The sequence below is a fragment of the Xenopus tropicalis genome, chromosome 8 (assembly GCF_000004195.4).
Source record: "Xenopus tropicalis strain Nigerian chromosome 8, UCB_Xtro_10.0, whole genome shotgun sequence".
In the NCBI taxonomy this organism is placed as follows: Eukaryota; Metazoa; Chordata; class Amphibia; order Anura; family Pipidae; genus Xenopus; species Xenopus tropicalis.
This window is the reverse complement of record NC_030684.2, coordinates 96,938,477-96,958,298: the sequence shown is the minus strand read 5'-3', so window position 1 is coordinate 96,958,298 and position 19,822 is coordinate 96,938,477. Positions and strand designations below refer to the sequence as shown.

Genomic DNA, 19,822 nt, shown 5'->3' with positions numbered 1-19,822 from the left:
ACACTGCCTACATTTTGATTTTTAAGTGCAAAATACAAAAAAGAAAGTCACTCGCGATTCAGTAGGTGCAAATAACTGCCTCCATGCAGGTTTATTGGAGTAATCATTGAGAAGGATACAGACGTTTTGGGAACCTCTCGTTTCCTTTTTCCCCAGGGAATGTTACATTGAAAAAGGGAACGAGAGGTTCCCGAAACGTCTGTATGCTTCTGAATGATTACTCCAATAAACCTGCATGGAGGCAGTTTTTTGCACCTACTGAATTGTGAGTAATTTCCTTTTTTGTATTCTGCACTTTACATGTCTATAGCCAGAAGCCACGGCTTTTAGGAATACGCACTCCAAGTTAACTTTACTATAGACTCTGTTTTGGATAGCACAACCGATTTTTTTCTTTTTACATTTTGATTCTTAATATTGTGATTACTGGCGGTAACATTTATAGAATGGTTGGAAATGTAATTACATAGGGTTAAAAAAGACCAGAGTCCATCAAGTTCCCCATAGTCTGGGGATATTGAATAATGCAATAATTTGGTTCTCTATTCATTCAACTGATTTAGCCAACAAATGCAATATACCCACCAAAGCCCAATGCTACGTTTCAATCATTCAATAGAAAATAGAAAAAATAACTTAATTTTCCAAATTCCCATCACCTAAAATGAAATTGAATAACTACAACTAAACATTGTTGCTAAAACCCATTGTATGCAATCTCATACTGTATGTGCATCATTGTTTAATGATCATCTTCAAAAGTGTTTTTTTTTAATTATCTTTTAGCTAATATTTCTGAGAGATCCCTGGGACTCCAATGTGCTAGGAGTTGTACCCAGAGAGATTTTATAGCTGGCATTTTGGGCATCTTGCTAGTAAATTATTTTGCATTGGAACATGTACCCATCTTTACATCCTGAACTGTTCTGAATCATACTTCTGTTTATGGAAGGAAAGTCCCAGGCTTTCATGAAAGAGCAGAAGTGTGCAGGAGGCCACAGAGTTCAGTTCAGTTAAATTCCCATTTCAATCCATTCCTTTAAAATTATGCTATCTTTATAGCTAAAAATGTAAAATACATTGAATGGATTGCTAGTTAAAATGAAACCTGGCAACAATACAAGATGTCATAAATTATTCTGGGGATTACGTGGGGATTTTGTTTTCCGTAATGTTTCCTACAGATGACTGTCCAGGAACGATCAATTTAATGCTGGAAAAAACCATTGAGTTTTCAGTTGCTGAGCATTTTTTTCTATTTAAAGAGGAAGTTGTGATGGCAAATAGATTAATAAAAAAATATATATGTTTTGCTATAATGAACCCTTATGTGTTGTTGCAGGCATTTGGTTTTATTTTGCAAACGAAAGGAAAAAGATATTGTTCTCAAGACCAGAGTGTTTTTTTACATACATTGCTTTTAGTGTATCAGTTTACAGACAGAGATTGCTGTATACTGTGTCAGAGAAATATTACCCAGCCCATATACAAATAAGGCATTAATCATATTTTGTAGCATAATGCTCTGAAATCCTAAAGTAGTTATCATTTTGTAATTTAGTTGGTCAGTGTACTTATAAAAAGCCTTATAAAAACAAATGGGGATGAGGCACTTCTTTTTGTATGGGAATTATGAGCTGGTAAAAAAAAACCTGCCAGAAACATCACACAGGCAGGGTCACAGAAGCTCTTAAAGCATAAGTGCTTATAGGAAAAGGTCACATTCATAGTGGTCTGTTCTTCTTAAGAGCATCTTTATTAAAGTTCAAATTAACTCCACCAAAGCTTGCATCAGTATGTCAAGTGTATTTTCATGATGACATGTGTATGTATTGATGTAAAATTTTAATAACGCCATTGAGAGAATAATTTGGCACTTTTTGGTACTTTGCATAATAAAAGGCAGCATATTTCTCCATAAAATTTTGCTGGGTAATAATGCCATAAAATGAACAGCATTAAGCAATGACATACATGGGACATTAGCATGTGAATATGGTGTCATTAATAAGATTTTAAAGCAGCTGATGTAGCAATATAATAATAGTTGATAACCCTAGGCCCTGCAAAATTACCAACAACATGTTGGTGCTCTGGATAAATCAGGATTAATTGGCCTGGCATAAAAATATAAAAGTACGTCAATGTGCAGTTAATATGCCAAAATCTGTTGTACTCACATCTTAATTGTCTATGTTTTGGTGAAGTTTTGCCAAGAGTTTGTCAAAGTTGATATTTTGACATCAATGTTTTCCTACAGGTGTAAGGAGTACAGAGCCGTATGATCTTGGGCCCAGTTTGTATCAGGTCAGCACTCATGAGTCTAAAGGTGGACATACACAGGTCAATAAAAGCTGCTAAGTGGCTTAACAATTGGATCAATCCAATATTGGGCCAAGATTATTTTGTTATTTCTTATGAAAGATCTGTGTGTCTGGGATTATTTTTGTGGTTTTACTATGCTCAGCACCCAGGAATTACCATGTACCGCCTGTTTGAGCGTGTGTATATATATTTATTTTTTTAAAAATGTTTGTAGAAAATGCAGTTGAGACATTGAGAATATCAAATTAGTACATAGTTGTTATATGTAAATATTTATATAATGTGTTGCCTGTGTAAATTTATATATATAATGTGTTCCTGTAGGGTTATGTGTAATCCAGTTCACAGAGAGTAAGAGAAAACAAACCACAGCACAGCCTAGTGTTGATTTTCTGAACTGTTTTTTTGGATTACTTTAAATCAACATATTTCAAATGCCAGGAACTAAATGAGAGTTTTGTCTGTAAAGAATTTTTCATGCATAATATAATCATATGCTTTCTATTGTTAATCCCATACAAAGAGATCAGAAGCTAAGCTGTAAAATCTACTTTTAATTCTCGGTTTCCCGGTGTGCACTAAATTCCTGTCTGTAGAAGACTTGGCTCTGAATGCAGACTAAACTGCAGTTTGTCTTATGTTCACATTTAGTTAGTGAGTCAGATTTACTTTGCAGCAACTGTATCTCACATTGTTACATTCCGGATATTAGTCTGGCAATGTTAAGAATTTAATTTATGGCTATCTTTTTGGGCCAGGAATGGAACTCTGACATTAAACTATGCACATGTTAACATTATTTTCACTACTTTATTATCAACTATTCCTACAAAGAAGAGCAACAACTGAATTCCTTTTAGAAGACAATTGCCCATTCCAGACCTTTTATGCTAACTCCATGACTGATATCTTCTTGTTTTTTCTTCATGGATCTATTCTTCTGTTCTATATCTTAATGTTTAATTTTACTTGAACTATTCTTAACAAGTGTTCTACTTACTTACTTACTTATCAATCTCCTTACTCCTGGTACCTGGACTCTTCCACTGTTCTCAATGTCTGCTGTGGGCTCTATTGGATCTGGCAATGGAGTTCCCCCATCTTGCAGAGTCTTGCACAGCTAGAAGACATGTGATTGTCATGTGTCTGCTGTTTGGTGGTAGGTCCTGTGTTGTCTGTTATGTAAAATGTGACTCCCTATAGCAGTTCCCCTTAATGCACAGGAATCGATTTGTATACCATTTAAACAAGACTTATGGTGGAAACTATCATAACTGATATCGAAGTTAGAGTAAACCTTTTCAAAGTGTTTAGCTGTTTGTATATAATCTGCCACCACTTGAATATCTACATTTTGCTTTTTTCTGTAGAGAAAGTCAGTATGTCTCAAATTTAGTTGATATAAAGAAAGAAATCTTTTAACAGATCTTCTGTCCCATCCCAAATATACCATAGATTTACTGTATCACCACCATAAAACAATGTGGGGACAGTACATTGATTCAGCCTATACTGTATTCGCCTTTCATAGGACCCCAAACTATTCTGCATAGCAGGAAGCCAATGAAATGCCCATCACCATTCCACAGATCTGTTCAAAATAAACCCTATGAAATTCAAAATAACTCTGGAACAAAATAAATCCCATAGTGGTTACTAACCGTTACTAACCAAAAATTTTTGGACCATTTTGTACTACAGGTATAGGATCTGTTATCTGGAAACCCATTATCCAGCAAGCTTTGAATTTAAGTGTTACGACCATGTATTATGTGAGAACCACATTTTTGCATTGTGATTCTGCTTTTTTGTACTACCTAAAAAAATGTATGGAAAGTGTGTATTTTAGCATATAGAGAGATAGAGATATTAATCAAAATATTTTCATCTAAAATTTAAAAATTTGCAGTCCTCATAAGGAAACATAACCGCCATTATCATATGAACAAAATTTGAATTTATGAGGGTGAGATGGAGAGTCTAGAGAGTCAGGTTGTTGTGGCAGCAGAATGCCTAGTTCTGAAATTCTTCCTGGATGACAATAGGTACTAGGGTGTGACAAAAATGTTAAGAAATAACATAAAAATATATGAAATGCCATAAATGTTGAAAACTGACTTGTTCATTAAAAGCAATGGCAAATGCTTGGGACCTGGGGTTTTCCAGATAAGGGTTCTTTCTGTATTTTGAAACTCCATTCTTTGCCTACTAAAAATCATTTAAACTTTTTAATTTTAAAAATTAAAAATATGAAACGGTGAAGAATTTGTGAAACACAGACAATTTTTTGTTGCTTGGCAAATTTTTCCATACGAATCGATGCCTGCCGAAAAATTGCGCTTATCACTAATCCCAGTTATTGCACTCCATGCAAACTTAGTCCAGGGTTATAAAAGATTGTTATAATGCTGCAGGCTATGAAAGTAAGAAAAGTGGAAAGTTCTTAGTGACTTTGCTCATTCTCTTGAGGTAGTTACCACTGCCATATTAAGTGGCTCATTTTGTAGAATACTGTAAGCAGTATATTGCAGTGGAGTGTAACATAAGCTAGAAAATTTAATTTTCCTTCATATGGCCAGAAGTGGCACAAGCCTAAGCTGATCAGAAAACCCTGCACTACACTGATGAGCTCCAAGAAGGGCAAAACTGGTCTGTAGTTGGGAATCTGATCAGCTATTATCCTGGCTTCTGCTTTAAACCCAGTGGGTGAGCTTTAGCCTATAGGATAAACCCATGTAAATGGGACAAGCCCATGTAAATGAAAGTTTAACCAGGGACCCCTCTAGCAACCCCCTCTCCATTTTCCAATCACAACAAATAAACCTTACACGATGGCCCCAATCCCATAAATAACTCATGAGGAGTTATTTAGTGGATTGAACTTCCAGCCCTCTACTTTTTGTGGCGGTAATCAATGACCAAAAGCATGTGCATTTGAAGCAAGGAGATGTTTACCTTCAAGTACAAATGCTTCTGGCACACAGATGAGGGGTAGTTGCTTTGCTGTGGTTGAATAGAGAGGAAGGGGGCAGTGGATGGGACTCCTGGCTAAACATTAAGTTTGGTCCCCTTTAAATGGAGCAAGTCAGCATTTTTCCTTCTTGCATAGCACCCACCCCTTTATGTATTTCACATTCTGGCCTAGACTAGATCACCCCATTTTGCCAAACCATATTGTTAAGCTAGAGCCTGTTCTATAAATGTTCACTATTTATTCCCAGGCATTCAGCCTAAACTACAGGTACCTGCAATTGTGGCACATTGTAAAACAGTGCCTTTTGGGCTTTTTTCTAGGCATCTGTGCAGTCATATCTAACATACTGCATATAACTTACTCAAGAAGCAAACATAGTTCCCTTGTGAGATATAGGAGGTCACAGGACATACCAATGTTTGACCAGGGTAACTGGGATGACTTAGTAGAGTCGTATATGTCTACAGCAATCAATTCCAGCGATACACACCTATTTACTTCAAATTATACTCCATCTCATGTACTACAAAAGTATAATCAGAAAAGGTACTTTTTCTGCCTTTCGAGAAAGCCACGTATTACAGCCATACTAAAATGAGATCAGTAGTCTTTGTCAGCACACCTTGGCTTTCCAAACCTATACCCTGTCTCCTGGGTTATGTAGCTCTAACTGTCTCATACAAACATAAGACTATATAGGGTGATTGTTCCATGCAGTAACTATGCAATGGAATTCTGTCTTTATGTTACTATAAGGATCAAACAAGTTCACATACATGTACAAAGGTTGTCATGAAAATTTGAAGTGTTTCTAAATTATTACAAGTAATGTCTTTTGAAAAAAAACAAATATTGGTGTACATTTCTGTAAATGAAAAACATAAAAACATTATTCATACCAGTAAAGAATGGTCGCTACATATCGGAGTAATAAACCTTATCTGTAAGACGTAGAAGCCTTCTACTTCTGGTGTCTTCACATACATGAAAGACTTAAAATACATTTGGATTTGTTGTCTCCTTTTTTCATCAGGGCTGAAAGATTAAAGCCTGGAATGACAGCTTTTAAACTGACACAATGGGAAGGGTTGTGCTTTACCAGTGAGTTATGGTGGTTTGTAATGTTAGATTAATACTTGAAAGTCTTGCTGTAAAAAGTTTCGTAAAAACCTGTGAAGGTGGGACATGTGGCTTATGGGACAGGGCTGATGAGCACTATGTGTGAAGCTATGCAGTTGAAACTCCTGGGTAAGAAATAAGCTTAGCAATGTGACATGTTTAGAAATTCCATAAATAATGTTGATTAGCCCCTAAGAAACATGTTTAAATCCTAGGGGTTTATCCATCTGTAGCTGGACAAACACATGAGATACTCATTTTTATCAAATGGGTACTTAATTGTAAATCCCTGCAACAGAGCAGTATACTAACATAAAAAGGTATGTCAAATGTAATTAGAGTATCTGCTTAAATTGTAACATAAAGCAGATACTTTTCAAGTAAGTCTTATATTTGATAACTGCCATTTATTTTCAAGGATTCAATTAAGGTTGGTTTAGTACTCCAGTATTCGTGGAAATTGAGGTAATGCATTCATTTATAGAAGTAGAAAAATGTTATTGCCATTTGGGGAAAACCTTGGGAAATGCAACTACTGATAAAGAGACTATACAGAGGATAATTAAGGTAGCCTATTTACTGATGTAGTAAGCAGAAAATATATTTTTAGCAACAGGTCAAAAAAGCCTTGTTTCTTTTTATGAGAATGCAAGTAAAATAGAATGTAATTAAAGGAGCACTATACGCATGAATACTCCTTAGTCAACATAAGCAAAATAATTAAGACCTTTCTCTTGAAAATGTATTCTTTGAAGTAACATGTTAAGTAACAAAAAAGTGTTATTTTCTTTATTTCCCATTATTATAATGCATTATTATGTTTTTATAAAGCATTCTCATTGCTTTGTTTTTAATCCATTCAAAACAAAGCTAAATGGTAGCTACTCCAAGTAATATGTGAATTTGGGCACATATGGGTACATGAGGAAAGACCCTGGTGGTCTGAAACTTTTGTTTTTACCCTTACTACCTCCCCTAGAAATTAGGCAGGTTTAACTAAAGGTTATGTGCTCTCAATAAACAAGTCCCTCTTCCCCGTGCTGCAGATTCTGTCTGAAAAGTTGGAGAATTATTTGGTGGAAGGAAAAGGCAATAATATATTGTCAACAAGTTAATGTAGGAGGGCAAATAAAATCTGACTGGAGCAGAGGAGAAAGGAGGTAAGGAGAAAAACAGTCAATTAGACAAAAAGAGAAGAAGAATGAATGGAGAAGAAAGTGAAAAGGGGGATGGAGGAGAAAATGGAAAAATAAAGAAAAGGGGAGGTTGTAAGAAGTGGGCATGCCCCATTATGGTGAAATAACCCCTATGATTTGGAATCTCATTGACAAAGGTACTGGTTATGAGGGCACCAAATCTGAAAGACCACAAAACTGTGGTCAAAAATGTTGAAAATTCATACATGGAAACATACCTTTTCAGGTTCTTAGATTCAGTGTTGGACTGGGACCCCACGGGGGCCCACACGAAAACCTTATACCTTAGCCTACTCTCCAAGCTATTTTTTCTCTTTTCCTTACTCAACCACTTTATTCTCTAAGTCTCTTTTATTTACATGCTAGCATCTATCTTCCATGTATTTCGCCTCTTTTTGTTCCCGTTTAGAAATAGTGAACGACCATGAAGTAGGCCAAATGGTTAGAAGCAGGAGGGCCCACTGGGAGTTTGCCTGGTATCCTGGTGGGCCAATCCAACACTGCTTAGATTCAATACCAAGGGGACAGAGAAAGGACCTCCACATGCATTTACTGATTGCACAAAGTAAATACATGGAAGGGAGAATGTCGTGGTTACTGAAATTCACCCACATTTTCATAGCCCTTCTTCAGCATATGCTTACTATATGTTTAGAAGTAATTGACTGGCATTTGTGATTCAGACAGTATAATCACCATGGTGATTCTCAGTGCTAAATGATTGTGGTGTCAGTTTCTTATCTAAGGTTATGTTACTGGGGATCTTTATGTGCATCGATAGTTTTGTGTTCTTTGTGATTGTTTTCAGAACATCATAAGGCATTTTTGTTGCGAATGCAGTCTTTCTACTGAATAAGTCTCCATTTTAAATTAAAGATGGAAATAATAGTACTTCCTGATTATTAAATAATCAAGTGCTCTTGTATATCATCGCCTGGGTCTATATGCAGTCATATGTATGGATCAGCAAAGACTTAGACATGGCTTCATGTTGGATATTTTTTTTATTTTAATAAATTGTGTTTTAATGATTTACACAATTGCCACATTAATTAGTGTCATTCAGCAAAATACTGTATCAGAAATGACCTAATACAATTTCCCAAAACACATTCAAAATCATTTCCCCAGCCATAGACTTTGGCTAAAAAGGTGGATTGTGAAATAATCATCACATTCCTTCTTCCCATCAGCCATTAGTCATTTTCTCCCTACCCCCTCACCCATTCTTCTTGCTGTCCACTTTTTCTGTGCAATATTTGCTTGATTTTTTTGTTACTAATTTAAAGGGGCATTCTGATACAGTGTTTGAAATGGCAATTATAAATGAAATTGGATTTGATATTTTCTTATTCCGACTGGCTGCCTAAAATACACTAAAATGACAAACATATCTAGATATCTAGTTGTTTTTTACCTTCTGTTTTCTTCGACAACCCCTGTTCTTCTTGGAGGGCTTGCCAATAGATGCAGGAACATTGTTGGTTGGATTTACTCTTATTCAATCACCCCTGGTTCTGACTTTTAGAACAAGAGTCAAATTCAGGTATCTTTCAGGTCTGTTAGTCAAAAGTATTGTATCAGTAATAATCAGAATCACTAGTTCAAAGAATATAAACCCCCACAAAGATACTGCTCTTAAAGCGATGCTATTTACCGATACTGTTTTTAATTAATATAATTAAAGTTCCTTAGATTTACATTTTTTCATTATACAAAAAAAAGGGGAGTGACGATTGCATTCACTGGAACCAGGCACCATCTGCCAAACCATGAAACCACCTGACGACCATTATTTATCTTTTATCAGACTTTGAAAATTGTATTATGCATTAAGAAATGTTTGTGCCATAAGGCCACACCTTGCCTACTGATAGTCTGCTCTTCTTTTTGTATTCCCCTTCTCTTTCTTTCAGTTCTTAGCTTGTATTCCATTCTTTCCTCATCCCTTCTATACTCTTCTCCTTTCTTCTTATCCCATTTTTCTTGTTTTATTTTTCTGTACATTTCAAAATTGCTTTAGATAAACATAAAAAAGCTATAGGTGACATTGCAGCTTAATTAATATATGGGAGTGATTTTTGATTTATGAATACATTTTGAACACTGTGAATAAAATGTTCTTAAATTGATATTGTAGATTTGATTATCTCACAAACTTTAAAGGCAACAGTGAGGGAATATTGTGTGCATACTGTATGCTGATTGTGATCGAAACATTGGATTTTTTTCAATAACCTTTTCCTTTTTGCATAAAGTCCCAGTGAGTGCAGTACTCTTTCTCTCTACATACTTTTCTTACCTGCATCCGGGCAGCTATCATATTTTTAAGGGTTGTAGTCCTCTCCTATATATATTGTGAAGAATGCAAGGGTGACACAGTGGTTTCTTTCCTTGCAGAACTTCAACTTTACTGAGGAACACTGAGCAGTCCATCTGCAAGGTAATGCAGATGCATTATCAAGGTCCTACTGTATGGTTGTAATCAGTGTCCGAACCCACAGGCTCGAACAGAGGGGGGAGGTATTTGACAAAAAGGTTTGTCTCGGTGAGAAGTGTCTGTTGGATACCTGATATATAGCACCCAGGCTGAGGTACTGGCTCCTTTAAATCTCCAGGGCAGGAGAGGCTAGTGCCCTGAAGTATGGCTAGAGAATGCTGGAGCCAATTAGGGAATGCTGGAGCCAATTAGGCAGCACCTGAAGCATTTAAGGTGAGCTTGGGTGTGCAGCAGGGGGTCAGTTTCTGAGAGAGACTGTGAGGGGCAGGCTGGATTGACTACAAGCTCCCCTGATTCTGGGACTCCAGAAAAGGACTGCCGGGCATTGGCAGTGAGGATTTGGGTTATCCCATTTGTCGAAACTACTGTCTGGTGAGGCTTTGTTTTCTTGAACTGTTTACTTGCAAACACCAAGTTGTGATATATACTGTTTTGCTGTGGAAAATAAAGCACAGGCAGGAACCTGATCATTTTGGTTGCAAACCAGAGTTACCTGTCTCATCTGTGAAGCCCAGATTTCCATCCGCTACCGGCTGCTACCAGCTAAATCCGCACAATATATACATATATACATATGTGTAATAACCCTGTGTGAATTAAGGAACTTACATAGAGTTTCGGTGAAATTGAGGTATTTTTCCCCAAGTGGGCTTTCTTAATTAAGAAAAAGTTTTAGATACTCTTTCTCTAGTGATCGGTACTTTATGTCTCTGTCACGTAAATTGTTTGCTGTAAATTCAGTCAAACCTGGAATGATATATTTGTTTGTACACAACACATGATTTTTTTTTTACAGGGCTCTGGTACAAGTGAGTAATGTCCCTTTCTCATTTAAGGCCATGGTTATCTGCTACTCCATGTCAGCTCTCCGTAGTCCCCAACACATTGCTTTCAGCTGCACTTCTTCCAAGGGACAGCTGCATTGAACTGTATTAAAGAACTGTAAAGCCAGACTTTAGTCTTGGTTCATTTCATGAGCAGTTTATGGCACAGAAGGATAATAATGCCATCTTTGATTAATTTTAATAGATTAAAATATTTATTGATTTACAGATGCTTTGTTAATTAACCTGCTAAGACTTGGCTACAAATTGAGGTTATAAATTTAGGGCTTTGGAAGCCTTGTGGGGGGATTACTCATGAAATGTCTTACTTAGCATTCTAACATTAGAAATATCAACTTTGCAGAAATAATCAGCTCAGCGGTTACTACTGCTTACCTGTTTGCTGAATAAAGGACGATTAAAAATACTTTGTGAATGTGGCTGAGAACAAGAACAAAGTTCTTTCTTAAGATTTTACTTGGCACTTTTGTGTGGAGGGTCTGGGGAGCGTATTGAGGCATTTTCTAAATAACTAATTAATTGGGGATTTTTTCATTTAAAACAAATAACAGACTATTTTTAGCTCCAGCATTAATACAAGGCTGAAATATTGTATAGGTTTTCCTTTCACGTTTGAAGTAGACAATTAGTCTGAATTAATGGCTATTTGGTTGCTGTTTTATGCTAATGTCTAAAGCGGTTGAACAGCCTTGGGAACGGAACAGCTTGGTAGTTTAATTGAATCTGGCAACATTTCTGTTTCTTACTCAACTAGAAGGTAAAAAAACAAGGTTAATAATTAGACTTTTGACATGTATTCAGGCATGCACCATATATAAGAAAATGATAGCTTAATGATACAGTTGAGCAAAGTGGAAACAACCGATCAGTGGACGTTGAGCCCTAAGGTTAAAAGAGGACATAGACCATGTTTATAACATTTTCCCATCTCCAAAGATAATATACACAGCCAGGACAATTCTGGTTTACTGAATTAAAGTACTTGTGCTGTGAGAAAACGCTAATAATACATTTTTATTATATCATTTATTCTGTGGAGAATATTTGTTAGTTAGAATGTATCTTGCATTGTTACATCACTAGATAATTAAAAACTCACGGAATACACACAGGAAAGGTAAGCACTGTGGGATGAGAGAGGGCAGCATCACAGGAGCTGCCTCTACTGGATTTGATACAGTGGATCATCAGCTTTTGTGTGACATCCTGTCCTGTGCTGTATTATATTAAATGTCCCCTTAGTACTTTGAAACTTTATATTACCCTATCAACCATCACCCCGTTAGTATCATCCTGTCAATCCATGAAGACAAAATCATTACTAATTCTAGAAAAGAGGTTGACTACCTTGTGGTCATGCCTTATGAATGATGGCATGCCTCCTAAACACAAGGAAAGGGTTTTTTTGTTTTTTTTTTTAGAAAAATGCTCACCTTCTGTAGCTGTAGCTGGAGTGGTACTGTCCTAAGCAAGATTTCGCAACTTTGCTCTCAAATATTATACCTTGAATAGATTAGGAGAATATGACTTATATGGTTCTCAATGTTAAATGACCTGTCTGTTTTAGATATCACTCTCTCTTTGTTATCATTACTTAGTAATTATGTATCTGACCCATGCACTCATCTTTGCCATATGTTTGCTTCACCCAATTATTTTACCTCTACTCAGACACTTGCTGCTATTATTCATAGGCACCCATGGGCCAGTGCCTAGGGCAGCAGCTTTTGGGGGTTGCCTATTCACTGCCAGAGACTTTCCATGTGGTGGAAGTGACATCACACGTGTCAGAAAGTGACATCATGCACTGCCAGAAGTGCCATCATGTTGCTTTTATTTAAATTTACCAGAAACTACTACTTATTTCGCAGTGCTTTTAAATCCCATCAAAATCTTTTGCAATTTTCAACATTTTACACCTTATCTGGAAGTTTTCCGCTACCTTCTACACATTGCAGTCAGTAAACACATCGCTTTTCAGAACTAGACACCCAATAAACACAGGAACAATGCGGGTCCAAGAAGTAATCAATCACTTTTGTGTCAGATTAAATGAAATTGAATCCTGAAACTTCCCAGAAACTGTAATTAGAAAAACCTCTGGCAATGGAATACTGCTCTTCTGGAACAAGCAAAGCAGTGTGCTATGCAAAAGGCGATAAGATTATTGCGATTTCACCATACCAATAAATAAATGTTTAAGGAAGTTATTTCTGGCACCTTGGAAACTAGAGTAAAATAACATCTGTTTTGGAAAGCGCATTGGACTATTCAGGCTACATGAATAAGTCAACAACAGCAGCACATGATATATTTGGCCTTTAGAAAACCAAAAAGATTGGTGATGTCCGAAAAAGTGAATGGGCCTTTGCCGTCGCTGCCATCTTCAGGCCGAATCCCCATGGTTTGATGAAGCTGATAGATTGCTGGGTAATGTTGATTGCTAGTTTTATGGTTTAAGTTCCAGCAGATGCTAACACACATTCATAAATATTTAATGACATTCTAGTATTTTCAATATTTTAGAAATTAATATTTGAATACAAACAATTTGCTAATTGCTACTAGATAGAGTTGACACCTGGCTAGGGCTCTACTGGTGTAAAGGGAAAAATACTTGATGCTGAAGATTTTTAATAGAGAATAAGGATAACAGATATAGGAAGAGCAACCCTAATAAAAGCCACTATTTTTAAATGACATTATATCAACAGTATGTTATTATAATAAAGGTATAGGTTGGCATCGTAAACTATACACTCACTTTTAGATAGTTGCTAGTGAGGAGCAAAAACTGCAACTGTGCCTTTTTTTTGTGAAACAATTTGCCAGTGGCTAAATATGAAAATTTGCTGCAAATCCATGCCTGGCGAAAAAATGTGTTTATCACTAATATTTACAAAATATTTTGTACAAGCCATTGTAACATTGGATTATGAATTTTAATGTCGTCATAAAAATTATTCTCCCACTGTTTTTCTCTTCATTTTTCTGTCTACTATTATCATGAATGCTTGGGGGTCTAAAGTTTGTTGTAGTGTTAGTTTGTAATTTTGACAGTCTTGCTTTAAATACTAAAACCATTTAGGTATTACAAAAAAAAAATGCACAGGATAGTTGCCATTAATATAGATTAATGCTATTTAAATGTACTTGAAATACAAAGTACTGGTTAATTATTTCAGAGGAAAAAGCAAATAAATGAAAAATTACAAACTGCTGTTGAATTAGAACTCTGTGAGATAACGCATTGCTATATTTCTGTGTAAAATGGGTTTACATACAGCAAATTCCATACCTATATTTGAAGTTAATATATAAGTATTTATACATATAAAGCTAAAGATTTTTTTTTTTTTTTTTGCAAAATCCATATTTTGACTACCCATGTTGGTTAAGGTAGTTAATTTGCCACTGAGGGAGTTAAGCTCAATAGAATACACACTACTATATCAGTTAAATAGTAGACTATCTGGGTAGATTATTGTCACAAGACAGATGCAAAGTATATATTGCTCTGAAATTTAAAAAGGAAGTTTCTCCACAACAGAAAACTATAACCATGAAAATTTTAGTGGGTATTTATTAAGCAATGTTGACAGATTATTAACCATGGTACCCAGTCTACTGTATTTCATGAACTCCTGTAAGGCTTGGCAAAACATGTCCAGGTTTTTGCCAGATCTTCTCAACACAAGCAACAGGATGCAGCCTAATATGACCCTTAATTAGGAATGAAGTGGCTGAAACTTTTAGCGCTGCCTGAAGAAGAGGCTTTTTCTATTAGAAATGCTCATCTTAGGGCCAAGGATGAACCAGGAATACATAACATGCTAGCTTCTCCATAAATTGCATTTTTGCAAGAATAGCAGAAATGACTATTATAGTTAATATAGTTAGAAAATAGTTTTTATAATGAGGTAAGCACATTAGATCAGGAAAAGTCTTTTGATTTGATATATTACAATGAAATAGTTCAAGATACTAAATAAACTGTTTCCATAGTAAAGTGGGATATGAAATTCCCAACCGAGAGGTAGTAATGAGAAACTCCTTGGTGTGTATAAAAACTGGAGAATGCATCCTTAGCAAGACAGACCATATTGGACATTATGTTATAATTCCTATATAATAGTCATTACTGATCTAGCGAACTGTTTGGGGGTCAGGAAAGAAAATATTTCCACCCCTTGCCGACCTTGGAACTTAATGGAATGGTGACTTTTCCCAGCTGCTCAGTATTTACTGTAACTATGTAATTATTAGCAGTGTGTAACTTACTAGATGTTAATTTGGCAACAAGAGGGTAATATTTTCTTTCTAGCATTTCTGATTTTTTTTTTTTTTGTTATTTTAATTACACACATACTTTTTTCAGTAAACTGCAAATGGAGAGAAATTTAGAATGGAAAAACAAAACCAACAGCAATTCTCAGCCCTTGCTGTGCCTTTTTCCCCCTGTTGGTTGCTGCTGACATAGAATCACCAGGATTGGTGTCCGTGGATTATTATAGTGTTCCGTTAATGTTCCATGTGTTTGTATTTGTCATTTACATATCAAATCGAATACATTTGGGAATTTAGCAGCAGCAGCAGCAAAAATTGAGTGGATTAATGAAATCATCCTATCATAGGCATCCAAAGTAAGGGGCAAAGAGGGGGAAATGCCCCAGGGTGTTTTCACCTTAAACAGGGCAAGCACATGTGTCCAGGTCCCAATGATGGTGTTTAAAATCTCAGCTTGTGCTGATTCTGTTTCTCTCCTGGTAACTTGTGCTGGTCTCTCTAGCAACTGCTGCAGCAGCCTGAAACTTGTTGCCTTGTATCTTCTCTGAGCCCCAGCCTGGTCACATGATGCTGTGTGTGTGTGAGAATGAGGCTGAGTTAGAAAATGGCCAGTTTGGGGAAGCAACTATATCTGGTTGTTCCTGGGTCTGATTGCTTCTGTGTGTAAGAGACTTATACTTATGCCAGGTAAGAAAATCCTTGGTAAGTTGTTAGCAACTTTCTGCTATCAACTTTGCCCACGGAATGCAGGTGCCACTGTGTGTGTCGTGGAATGTGTATGACAAAAATATATTTTAAAATGGTGCGACCAATGTGTCTCTCTTACAACACTGGTGCACTGGTGGAAACCTGATATGGGTATTGAACCTGGGCCCCATAAATAACAGGATTAGGGCATAAGGATTGAAGCTTACTTCCCACATAATTATTACTGTGTTATGTACAGTGCAAAACAAATAATTTTTATAATGAGGTAAGTAAATTAGATCAGGGAAAGTCTTTTGATTTGATATATTACAATGTAAGAGTTCAAGATACTAAATAAACTGTTTCCATAGTAAAATGGGGTATGGAATTCCCAACCGAGAGGTAGTAATGAGAAACTCCTGGGTGTGTTATAAAAATTGGTAAATGCATTCTTAGCAAGACAGACCATATTGCACATTGTTCTAATTCCTATATAGTAGTCATTACTGATCTAGTGAACTGTTTGGGGGTCAGGAAAGAAAATATTTCCACCCCTTGCCAACCATGGAACTTAATACAATAGTGACTTTTTCCCAGCTGCTCCGTATTTACTGTAATTATTAGCAGTGTGTAACTTATTAGATGTTAATCTGGCAACAAGAGGGTATTTTCTTTCTAGTATTTCTGATTATTTTTGTGCTTTTGTTATTTTAATTACACAGACTTTTTTCAGTAAACTGCAAATTAGAATGAAAAACAAAACAGACAGCAATTCTTAGCCCTTGCTGCACCTTTTCCCCCCTGTTGGTTGCAACTGACAGAATCCCCAGGCTTGGTGTCCATATGCAAAAAGTTCAGTGTGGGGCACCTTTACTAATCCACGAATCCGAATCCCGAATGGGAAAAAATCAGATTGGAAACAAAAATTTTGCGACTTTTTTGTCGCTGTCACATTTTTTTGTATTTTGCGCTATTTTTTCGCCGCCGTCACGACTTTATCATATGTTGCGCGACATTTTCATCGCCATCGCGATTTTTTCGTATTGAGCAATTGTAAACGGCGGAGAAACCAATCCGATTTTTTTGGCGATGGCAACGAAAAAGTTGCGACAATTTGTGAAACATTTTGACGAAAAAAAGTTGAAAAAACGCATTTGGACGCTTTTCGGACGTTCATGGATTAGTAAATGTGCCCCTGTATGTGGTGAGTTTTTGTTTTTTTTAATTGAGTGTGCAAACCAACTTAACCACAGATAAAGGACAGACTATTGTGCATATCTAGCACAACAGAAGGACTTGATTCCATATGAATTTTATATAATTCATACTGAACCTCTGCCAAGTTTGCATCATTTTGTAATAAATTAAACCATGTGTGCTTTTAACCATGGAAAATCAACAAGACATCAAAAGGTATCAAAATACCTAATAGAGGATAGACAGGCTATGACACAGCCTGTATCTCCCTATGTTGCACTTCTAGATTAGTGGGCAGTGGGCAGTGCTTTGTGGCAGTTTTTACCTGGTGCACCTTAGATTTTTACTGTGACCTATACTATACATTAGCTGTGATTGGGCAAGAGAGCCTACTGCTTACACTTACTTTTCATTCTGTTTATTTTCTCTCCAAAGATATACGTAGTTACATAGGGTTGAAAAAAGACCAGAGTCCATCAAGTTCAACCCTTCCAAGTAAACCCAGCACATACAAACATATACTGACCTATCTATACACTCACATACATAAACCATATATACTAACTGTAGATATTAGTATCACAATAGCCTTGGATACTATGCTTGTTCAAGAACTCATCCAAGCCCCTCTTAGACAGAATCTGACATTAAAACATCACTAGGAAAGGCATTCCCCAACCTCACTGCCCTCACTGTGAAAAACCTCTTATGCTGCTTCAAATGGATTGTTTTTATGGAAAAAAAAACACCCCCTATCTGCCTATAATCCCCTCTAATGTACTTGTACAGAGTAATCATGTCCCCTCACAAGCACCTTTTTTCCAGAGAAAACAACCCCAACTGAACTGAACTGTTGTACTTTAAAAATGAAAAAGAAGCAGCTGCTGATAACTTTCTCATTTTGCCATTGCATATGTTTGTGTGGTTGTTTGTTTTTTTCTTTACATTTTTTATTTTCATGATCTGTGAAATCTCTAAATACGATTTAGAAATGACTAATATCAAGTATATTTTATATTTGTCTGTTTGATAATATACTTTTTAAAATGAATACATGAGGGCTAATTTACCATAATTTACCATAATTGCAAACACACAACCACACAAACATGCAGGTGACTGCACTTTTCACTTTGCCCCTGATAAGAATGGCCCCTGATTCTTCCTTGCCTGTGTATCTGAATGATGACAACTAGCAGGAGTTCTATGGGACTTTTGGGCTTTGCCTAATGCAGGCTTCACCATATTCTGAATGAGATACATATATAATTTTCTTAAACCCCAGAAAATTACAGAACATTTGCATTAATACTGATGCATTGCAAGATAATGGGGTGCTAAGTGCATTAGAAAAAAGCATTCCAGTATGGAAAATAACTTGTTAAATCTTAACCAATTAGTGAAAAATACCAACAGTTCATCGTATATATTATACAGTATCATAATCTGTCTGCATTGCTTTGATGATATGCATATAAGTATCTGTGCTAAATATATGATGTGTTCTGTCAAGTAACTAATGTAAATATTATTTGATGATATATTGGTAAACTTAGATTGTATATACTGTCTGAGGTTAAACAGAAATGCACAAGTCGCATTCCTGCATTTCTTTCATTCTTACGGATCAGATGGCCTAAATTACCGCAAATAGCTAAGATAACATAAGTATATAAGATCAGTACTGTACTTGTCATTTTATATTTTTATATTATATTCCATGCTAAGGCCACACACAAATTTTGCATGATTCTGAAAGGAACAGTAAAATGTTTCTCTAACCTTTAATATAACATAAGGACCACTGAATACATTGTGCTTGCGAGTGCAGCTGCAAATGAGTTAATTTAAAAGACCCAGCTATATGACACACTTGCAAGGGAAGTGATAGTGATGCATCAAACATTTAGCATTATCACACAGTTCTTTAAAAGTTTGTTTTGTACTCTATTATTATGCTTGTTTCTATAAAACAGTATTTTACCTTTTGTACTTGCCTAATACAGGGATACATAATTTTCAATGTGTATCGATCATCATCAAGAGGTATTAATTAAATAAACACAAGCTACTTTCACCTGTTCACATATTATATTATTACATTCACTAATTAAATTATTGGTTTCATATCTCTTCCCCCAGCTGAGGTGTAACTAGATGGAAGACAGACATCATTCTCTCGAATTTCCTTTTCTCAAGTATTTTTATCCTGTGGAAACAGCCTCATTGAAACCACAAAAAATCATGGCCCCGATACTAAGAAATAAGGTAAATCCTTGTCTTAAAACAAAAACAATATAACAACTTTCAAAGATTTTTATGCTAATGTTCATAGCAGTTAGTGTCACATTGAGTTACCATGTGAAAAATTACTCCTTCCTTAACTCTGCTGAAAGCATACCTACCCTGGTGCAGATATGTATACCTAGAAAACTTGGCAGTTAAGTAATGCAAATGTCACATTGACTGATTTTATTTTAATACCATTTAATTTGTTTACACTAACTTTAATGGTGCATCGTTTTGGTTTACATTTGAGGTTCAGATTCCATATGTACCTGGTGTAGATGTTTGGCTCTCTCTGAGCTAAGTTTTCATTCCTGCATTATAGCATGGAGCATGGAATTATATCTAGAAACCGTTCATTATATCTAGAAACCATTTACTGGATAGGAAATAGGAACATTCAAGT

The 19,822-nt window shown here is 35.9% G+C and overlaps 1 protein-coding gene across 4 annotated transcripts in view; it reads left to right on the top strand.

The window, feature by feature from the left end:
- Window positions 1-19,822, top strand: part of begain (brain enriched guanylate kinase associated) — a 312,487-nt gene that overhangs the window by 72,846 nt on the left and 219,819 nt on the right. For 3 of the 4 annotated variants that reach the window (XM_012967928.3, XM_012967929.3, XM_012967927.3), the window contains exons 1-2: window positions 10,360-10,486; window positions 19,273-19,398. In XM_012967928.3, the coding sequence (XP_012823382.1) occupies window positions 19,288-19,398 (111 nt within the window). In that variant the 5' untranslated portion in view covers window positions 10,360-10,486; window positions 19,273-19,287. 4 annotated transcript variants of the gene reach the window in all.